Raw genomic sequence first — 10,000 nt, forward strand, 5'->3', positions numbered from 1 at the left:
AAGCTAATAGTGGTGGTAGTGCTGTAGTGCTACAGTGGATTATAGTTGTTAGTGATTAGAGTATGGCTTCATTGCTAGAATGTATATTAATTTTCCTTTATGCTATAGTATAACCTGTAATGCTTAATTATAGCTTCCCACGCTTCTTTTACTGTCACACTAGCTTATGAATGTTACCTACACCATTTTCATAGGAATGAGAAGATATAGTCATGCATTTTACCAAGTCAATAAATACAGAGTATATATATTTCATTCACTAACTGAATTTATATATTTTATACATAGACAAAATTGTGCATTTATTGGGAGACAAATGCCCATAATTCATCTTGTAAATATCTGAAATTATTGTGGTTATGGTATATTCATATACATTTGATTCATTAAAGTGAAATGCTCACCATAATATAGGCCTCATTTAAATAACTTATGGATCATGTATGTATAAATCAGGTAATATGTGATGTATGTGTGTGTGTGTACATAGATGTGTATATATATATGCATATATATAAATATACACATATGTATGGGTTTATGTATATACATATATATGTGTGTGTGCATATATGAATATACACATATGTATGTATGTATATATATGTGTATGTATATGTATGTATGTACACACACACTTACATATATGAATATTTATATATGTATTCATATATATATATATATATATATATATATGTGTGTGTGTGTGTGTGTGTGTGTGTGTGTTATAAAGTAAATTAATAAATATATAAATACATAGACTATACATATATATATATATATATATATATATATAGATAGATACATACATACATATACATGTATATACATATATATGTATATATATGTATATATATGTATGTATGATTACATGTGTGTGTATATATATGTATATATATATATATATATATTTATATATATATATATATGCACAAACAACCTCGTCTGTATGTACATACAGTATATATTTGTAAACATTTGTCTGCGTCAGTGTGATTGTGAGTGTGCTTTTAAATAGTGTTTGTACAGATAATTATATCATGCTGAAAATCTGTGAATCAATACACTTTAGACTGTTATATGTAAATCATGTATACCACAGTACATAAGCTAGGTAAATATAGTCAACAAATGATAATTGTTATCCTATAGAATAGACATTAGGTAGTTTTAACTAATATAAGTTACTACTAACTGTAAAACTAATCCTGATGTAAAATAAATTTATTAACCAAAATACTTAAGCGATGTAAATACCAGAAATATACCAGTTAACCTCTCCTGTGTATATTTGGTCCTTAACCCAACCCGTTCCATCCTACACAACCACACGTCCCTCTTCTGAAGACTTTCGACCCTTGCACAAATCTCTTTCGAGAATGCTCTATGTCTCTTTCTCTCTATCCGGACATTTTCGTGAAAGCGTAGTTGAGATATAATTGTAAACTATGTATGGAGAGAATGTCAGACTATATAAGATATTTATGTTTTCGTTCACTTACTGAGGCTATTTCTATACCTTCAGTATTAGTATAAACATTTAAGACATGATTTGAAGGAAAAAAATATATGTTAGCTCTTGTGCTTATCATTTTTTATTTATGAAATATAGCCTTAAATCATATTACGTTAATTTTTAGTCCACAAATGACCGCATTTTAAAGGTTTCCCTGTTAGTCTCTTATTATAAATGATCTCAAATGAACGTTATCCTAGTTTATCCTTGCCTAATCAAAATATTCTAAAGTAAATAATTGTAGTATATATTCTAGTTCCATACTTATCATTTCACATGACTATGCATTAATCTTAAATTAAACACACGCAACACAATCACTCATGTGACCGAAGTGCTTCATTCGCGAGTAGAAGACCGGTCACAAGCATTGCATACATTTCTGGTATACAATGCTTCCACTACCCTACAGTATAATATACTAACAGTATCCTTACACCTACTCTTTGTGCAGTGCTGTTTACCAATTGTTTCTTGTCACAATTAGATCTAAATTGTTTTGATTTCTAATGTCTGATAATTTACATGGAGATAGAGTTTACACATTAGAGTAATTTAATGTTTCCATGCGCCTGCACTTAGAGTCTGTGTACATGACAAGAGTTTAGAAATGTCGCTCTCTGTCTAATTTCCTTCGACTTTTGTAGTTTGTTTACTTGTTAAACTCCTCTTACTCATCTCTTTAAACGTTGAACAAGTAACCTGAGAGACTATAAACCGTAATAAGCTGTAAATTAGAACAACATAAACCCCTAAAGTAGACCTAAGCTTTCGTAAACCAACCTAAACCGTTAAAACATAAAATGCTTAAAGCATTAAATAATATTCCCTAAATGTTTCTGTCCTGAACCACGGTGTTTTTTAAATGTTGGTCGTGTTGTGACCACTCACAGCCAAAAGAAACTTGGGAAAAAAATTGTGGGATTCGATCCACAGAGACGGAATTAGTCTCTCACAGTTACTTGGTCGATGCCTGAAAACTTCCGAGATCGTTAACCACGGGCATTTAGCTCTGTCGTTGGCCTCAGAAACCCTAATTGTACTACTAATGAACGCAATGAGAAAAAAATCTCTTGATGCACCTGTCCATTCTCTTACATGAAATTACTTTCTTTATCAACCTTTTCCCATGACTTTCTTCTGTTTTATCAAGTCTATATTATTATTAGTCCTTGATTTCCCTGTCCCTTTGGCTTCGGCCTATATTTTCCATTCATGACATGACGTGACTGGTCCGTGTCAGGTATGTGGCGGCCAACTCGGGACGTTCCAGTTTCACACTAACCATCCCAAGTGGTGAGTGTGGCACAGCTACGTCCGATATCACCAACAACGGTCCAAGCGGGAAGAGCCGTGAATCCAGTACCCGCATGACCAACACCATCATCGTACAGAATGATCCCACAGTGCAAGAAGTATGGGATGTCGCCCGCACAATCAAGTGTGACTGGGTTGACAATCTCGTTAAGACTGTGGCCTTCAATCCCTTTGCTGTCGGAATGTTAGATGCTCAAGAGGTCCGCTTCAAAGGAGGTCAACCTATTGAGTGCTGGATGGACTTGAAGCAAGGACGTTGGCCATTGACATCCGACATTGACTCCATCGTTAAGATCGGCGAGACACTTTCCCTGATGGTGTATGCACGTGACAACAAAGGCATGTACGATGTCAGCGTCAAGGACTGCTATGCTTATGGAGGCCCAAATTATGACGATGTAAACACTCCTCGAATCCAGCTGACAGACGAGCAAGGCTGTGTTCTAAAAGACAAACTAATCAGCCCCTTCTACAGCACCCGGCAGCGAGACGAGAGGGGAGAAATTATTGTCACCTATGCTTTTGTACAGGCTTTCAAGTTCCCTGATGTTATGGATGTATTCATGTCGTGTAATGTAGAAATATGCAAAGGAGATTGTGACAGCATTTGTGGTTCTCTTGTTAAAGGTCCATCATCCCCTGGTACTACCACTGAAGGTCCATTTCGCACAGGCAGCACACTATTTGGCGAACCTATCACTACTCCAGGTCCTACCACTGTCCCCTCATGCTTTCCTGGCTCTACTGATCCAAGGTGCTATTCACCACCACCCACTGTCCCTAGTATTTCTGTTTGTGGGCCTGGTTCCACTGATCCTGCTTGCCAGTTTACCTCCCCTGAACAGGAACTTTGTGGCTTTGGAAGCAAAGATCCTAGATGTGTCTTCCCAACAACATCCTCTCCTAATAGGGGTAAAGCAATTAACTCTAGTCCTCCTCCTAAACAAACACTGACAACTGCTTTCAAACTACCCACACCTACAATTCCACAATTCCAATGTGTCCAAGGTTCAACTGATCCTCGATGTGTACAACCCACTTCTCCTTCACCCCCACGGTGTTTTGCTGGTTCAACTGATCCACGGTGCCCTAAACCAACTACCACTGCTCCTCCACTATGCTTTGCTGGGTCTACTGATCCTCGATGCCCCAAACCTACTACCCCTGCACCACCACAGTGCTTTGTTGGTTCAACTGATCCTCGATGCCCCAAACCTACTACCCCTGCACCACCACAGTGCTTTGTTGGTTCAACTGATCCTCGATGCCCAAAGCCCACCACCCCTGCTCCTCCGCGATGTTTTGCTGGTTCAACTGACCCCCGATGCCCTAAGCCCACTACTCCTGCACCACCCATATGTTTTGCTGGTTCAACTGACCCTCGCTGCCCCAAACCCACAACACTAGCCCCTCCAAGATGCTTTGCAGGTTCAACTGACCCTCGCTGCCCCAAACCCACAACACTAGCCCCTCCAAGATGCTTTGCAGGTTCAACTGACCCTCGCTGCCCCAAACCCACAACACTAGCCCCTCCAAGATGCTTTGCAGGTTCAACTGATCCTAGGTGCCCAAAACCTACTACCCCAGAACCCCCACAATGTTTTGTTGGTTCAACTGACCCTCGATGCCCGCAACCCACAACTGTTGCCCCTCCTAGATGCTTTGCTGGGTCAACAGACCCTCGATGCCCCAAACTTACCATTCCCCCATCCCCACCAAGATGTTTTGTTGGTTCAACTGACTCAAGGTGTCCTCAGCCCACTAGCCCTGCACCTCCAGTTTGCCTCCCAGGATCAACTGACCCTAGATGTCCTCAGGTGACAAGTCTAGCCTCCACTCCTCTCATTTGTCTCCCAGGATCATCTGACCCAAGATGTCCTAGGCCCTCAACAACACCAGCCCCACCCCGTTGTTTCCCAGGTTCTAAAAATCCTGGATGCCCTAAACCTTCAACTACGCCTGCCCCACCCAGCTGTTTCCCTGGTTCTCTGGATCCAAGTTGCCCTAAGCCCACAACAATTCCAGCTCCACCTCTCTGTTTCCCTGGTTCTGTTGACCTGAGATGCCCTAAACCCACAACACCAGCTCCACCTCGCTGTTTCCCTGGTTCCATTGCTCCAGGATGTCCTAGGCCCACAACTACACCCTCCCCACCCCGTTGTTTCCCTGGATCTGCTGACCCAAGATGTCCTAAACCCTCTACTACCCCAGCTCCACCAAAGTGTCTCCCTGGTTCTATTGATCCAAGATGCCCTAAAATTACTACAACCAGACCACCACCTAGGTGTTTCCCTGGTTCCCGCGACCCTAGATGTCCTAAACCCACAACAACTCCAGCTCCACCACAATGTTTCCCTGGATCTACAGATCCAGGTTGTCCTAAACTCACCACTACCACCCCTGTCCCATTCCGCTGTCTTCCAGGCTCTGCAGATCCTAGATGCCCACAGCTTACCACACCAGCTGCTTGTTTCCCTGGAAGCTTTGACCCTAGATGTCAAAAGGGTACTACCCCAGCCAAACCAATTTGCTTTGCTGGATCACCAGACCCTCGTTGTTCCAAGAGTTTGCCCACTGCAGCAACACTTCCAACCCCAAAACCTACTCGGCGGCCAACGATCCGGCCTACTACTTTCCGTCCTTCACTGAGGCCAACCTTCAGGCCTCGCCCAACCCCTACTCCACAACCCACAACTCTACAACCAGAACCCCCACGCAGGGATTCTGTGCTCTTCCCTGCAACAATCACTACTCCTCGACCTACCACCACTACCTCTTTCTCTAGAGTAAAAGCTCCCTCAGTCACTACTCCAAGGCCAAAACCTTCAGGTCCTGCTCTTAAGCCAACTACACCCTCTAGTCGAGGCAAACCCAACAGAGGTAAACAGTTGTCGTCAGCTCCTCAGCCTAAGCCAGAACCTACAGGAAAGGAATGGGAAGGGGAGTCTCGTTTCCATGCCTTCCACAGTTTCCACTTCCAAAAAGGTGATGGAAGGCGGGGCAGAAGATTTGGTGCTCGACTATCCAGAGATGCTGATGAGGAAGTTCCTCTATCTCGGAGCATTCGATCTCCTGGTGAACCACTTCCAGGAAAGCGACCACTTTTAGAAAAGGTTCCTGTTAGGTTGTCTCGATCTTTATCAGTTATTTCTGCTACCGACTTCCCAGAACCCAGGAAATCTTTTTTCAGGGTTCAGTCAGAGGAAGAAACAGCACAGGCATTTAGCGAACCAGTATATTCTGATCCTCTAGGCACAGTATGCCTTCCTGTAGCCATTTTCACAGCTTCCGTCCTCTCCCTTTTGTTTCTTCTCCTGCTGTCATCTACAGTGGCTCTGGTGTTGTATATTCGGCAGCGAGACAGCCACAAAAAACATATGGCTGCCTGGCTAGGGCACTAGTCTTCCTCACAACCCCACCTGCATCTGCTGCCTCCATTTCTATATTTTTGAATTGTATCTTACTTGTGCAACTTAATTTAGTCTTGTGTAGACTACAGTCATGTAGAAAAAAAATATTTCTAGATTGAGAAACAAATCATTTTTAGAATTTGACTAGTCCAAATATTATGTAAGATATTGGTGTGAATTAGTGTAGTACATAGTCTACTTTAGAGGTACATTGTCAGTAGCTTCTTGTTGATGGTTGCATCATAATTCGTATCAAGGTTTTTAGCATACCCTGGTGGTATATCCTTGAGCAAGTACCCTTTGTTTAGGTACACTGTGGGGTAGATGCTGGTGTCACGCCTTATAGTAGATGTGTGCCGAAGATAAGAAATATATTTTTTGTTGTCACATTCTTCCTTGCCTGTCCTGTTTGCTTTATCTTAATATTGCCTTTTTAAAATGACAATGCATATTTCATATATCAGTCATTCTGTATAAGATTATATTATGTTATTTGTCTGTTTGTATGACTGTTGGTGAAACTCTCGCCTCCCCTCATGAGGACCATGACGGACGCTCGACTAATACGGTGACGTTCCTTATAACTCTTTCTTTTCATGTTGAACTTGTAAAACAGGTAAGTAACTGTAGTCTTTTAGTAATCAAAATTTTGTGAAATAAATTCTCAGTTTTTAGATTTACCAGGAATTTGAGACATAAACAAGAAAAGAAGCAAAGGACACACTTGACACTTTCTCCCTGTATGCAGCTACGTCCGAGCCAACTCTGGCAGAACCTCGTACTCCTTCGTCATTCCCATGGTTGGTTGCGGCACCAGGACCTTTGATAACGATGACGACGGCAGCACCGGCTTCGAAAATATGATTATGATTCAAAATGAAGAAATTGTCCAAGAAGTTTGGGATACCGCCCGTAAGATCACTTGTGACTGGACAACCCGCATGGAAAAACTTATTACTTTCCGACCTTTTGCTGTAGATATGCTACAGGCAAAAGAGGTCCGTTATTCAGGAGACGATGTCATGTGTTGGATGGATATACAACTTGGCAAAGGCCCCTTTTCAAACACAGTAGACGGTATTGTTAAAATTGGTGACGAGCTTACTGTTGTGATTTACTCTAAGGATGGTGGTTCGGAATTTGACATGCTGGTGAAGAACTGTTTTGCCTATGATTCAGATGATTTGGAAGATGAAAGAACAACCCGCCTCCAACTATCAGATGAAAATGGCTGCCTCCTAAAGCCCAAATTAATGAGCTACTTTTCCCGCACTCGACAGACTGGTACCACTGGTGCAGACATCATTGCTTTTGCTTCGCTCTTTGCCTTCAAGTTTCCAGATAAAATGGATGTTTACTTATCTTGTGAAGTTGAATTGTGCAAAGGTGGGTGTACCAACGTGTGTGAAGATCCTGTCTTCCCAACGAACCTGGTATCTCGGTTTGTTTCCTCATCAACAACCTCAACCACACGTGCACCTCCTGATATATGTGTCACTCGACCTGGATTACCAAGCTGTTGTGCCAAGAACCCCAGCCATCCAGCCTGTACTACCACCACTACTCCTCGTCCAGATCCTTGTGCTATTAATCCCAGATCACCTCAGTGTTGTGCTAGAAACCCTAATCAGCCACAGTGCACCACAACTACAACCAGACGCACAACTACACAACGCACCACCACACCACCTCGAAACCCTTGTGATATTAATCCAAGATCACGTGCATGTTGTGCAAGAAACCCTACATCACCTCAGTGCATAACTTCTACCACCACCAGGAGACCACCCACAACCAGGAGTGACCCCTGTTTGTTCAACCCTGGAAGTCCCAGCTGCTGTGCAAGGAACCCCAATCATCCCCAGTGTATCACTACCACCACAACCAGACGTATAATTACAACCACTACAACCACTGCAAGGCCTGATCCTTGTGCTGTGAATCCTAGATCAACACAGTGCTGTAGCATACGGCCAAATTCTCCTCTGTGCACCACAACAACCACACGTCGTCCCACAACCACACGTCGTCCCACAACCACACGTCCTCCCACAACCACACGTCCCACAACCACACGTCGTCCAACAACCACACGTCCTCCCACAACCACACGTCCTCCCACAACCACACGTCCCACAACCACAGCTCGTATTATAACTACTCCAACTCCAAGACCAGATCCCTGTGCCTTGAATCCAAGGTCATCCCAGTGCTGTGCCCTACGTCCAAATTCCATATTTTGCACAACTACTACACAGCGTCCTACAACATCAACTACACCTCGACCTGATCCATGTGACGTTAATCCAAAGTCATTCCAATGTTGTGCTAGGCGTCCAAATTCACCTTTGTGCAGGACTCCAAGTACCACAACTCCTCGTCCTGATCCTTGTGATATAAACCCTAGATCTCCACAGTGCTGTGCTAGACGCCCTAACTCAGTGTTCTGCACTACCACCACCACACCACCACCAGATCCCTGTGATTTGAACCCTAGTCTACCACAGTGCTGTGCTAGAAACCCTAATCTACCTCAGTGTACTACCACTACAACTACCACAACCACTAGACGCCCTACAACACCGTTTGATCCTTGTGCATTTAATCCCAGCTCACCCCAGTGTTGTGCAAGGAATCCTAATGCCCCTCAGTGCACAACAACGACCACTACTAGACGCCCTATCACTACAACTAGTCGCCCTATTACCACTACTAGGCGCTCTACCACCACAACTAGACGTCCAGTCACCACTACCACAACTAGACGTCCAGTCACCACTACCACAACTAGACGTCCAATCACCACCACTAGGCGGTCCATTACAACTACTACACCCCCAACCACCACACAGGATCCTTGTATCAGTAACCCAGGTTCTCGACAATGTTGCGCAAGAAATCCTAACCATCCACGATGTGTAACAACAGCTCCATGTTCTGGCCCCCGTGACCCTCGCCCCGAGTGCCGGCCCACCACGCAAGTTCCCCACACAACGCCCAATCTGGAAAATCATGCCTTCCATGCTTGGCAGAACCGGCCCTCTGGCACTCGTCGTCGCCGTCCTCCTTATGGCACTCGTCTTACCCCAGGTGTCCTAGCAGAGCTGTCAAACCAACCCAGACGACGTCGTGATGTGGCTCTCCCACCCCCTCCTCCACCATCCAGGAATACAATTGCCATGGTCCGAGGTTTTCGGGTAGTTGGTGCAAACGACCTCACATTCAAAGCTGTTTCCTCACCAAACCAGTCTGCAAGCAACGTTGATAGTATATGTATGCCAACTGCCACCTTCACTGTTTGCCTGCTGATGCTGTCCCTGTTGCTGATTACATCTGTTCTTGTGGCCACATTCACATGCTTGCGTCTCAGGACGATGGCTCCTTTAAAAGCAGTAGAAGCGAAGAATCCATACTACAAACAGTAACTGGCCTGGTCTCTTCTACTTTCTCTGATTCCCTGCTGCTGGATTTAGCTGGGTAAGAGTAATCCACCCTTTCCTGCTGGGCTGCTGCTGGCACTGACCTGGTGGGTTGGGTAGTCCCTCTCCCCTGGTGCCCTGTGCTGGTCACAGGACTCCGTGAAGTGCCATCATCCATTCGACCATCGCCAAGTTACGAATGCTGTCCCAAGTCACTGATTTATAAATATTTGTGATAATCACTTGTTACTTTTTTACGACACTAGACAGAGATGCCTTAGCATCGTAGATTTTTGTAGTTGCATATTTTGACACTTTTCTCTAGACCCTGACAACTT

The 10,000-nt window shown here is 43.8% G+C and overlaps 2 protein-coding genes across 2 annotated transcripts in view; both read left to right on the plus strand.

Annotated features, from left to right (window-relative positions):
* Positions 1–6,234, plus strand: part of LOC125038694 (mucin-2-like) — a 60,314-nt gene extending 54,080 nt beyond the window's left edge. Inside the window, exon 4 of the mRNA XM_047632259.1 lies at positions 2,760–6,234. Within this exon, the coding sequence (XP_047488215.1) occupies positions 2,760–6,234 (3,475 nt within the window). The remainder of the gene's footprint in view (positions 1–2,759) is intronic.
* A 483-nt stretch (positions 6,235–6,717) lies between these two features.
* Positions 6,718–10,000, plus strand: part of LOC125038696 (mucin-2-like) — a 3,406-nt gene continuing 123 nt past the window's right edge. The window contains exons 1-2 of the mRNA XM_047632260.1: positions 6,718–6,859; positions 6,992–10,000. The exon at positions 6,992–10,000 is cut by the window's right edge and continues 123 nt beyond it. Coding sequence (XP_047488216.1) covers positions 7,041–9,668 — 2,628 coding nt within the window. The 5' untranslated portion in view covers positions 6,718–6,859; positions 6,992–7,040 and the 3' untranslated portion in view covers positions 9,669–10,000. The remainder of the gene's footprint in view (positions 6,860–6,991) is intronic.

Source organism: Penaeus chinensis, chromosome 25, assembly GCF_019202785.1.
Source record: "Penaeus chinensis breed Huanghai No. 1 chromosome 25, ASM1920278v2, whole genome shotgun sequence".
In the NCBI taxonomy this organism is placed as follows: Eukaryota; Metazoa; Arthropoda; class Malacostraca; order Decapoda; family Penaeidae; genus Penaeus; species Penaeus chinensis.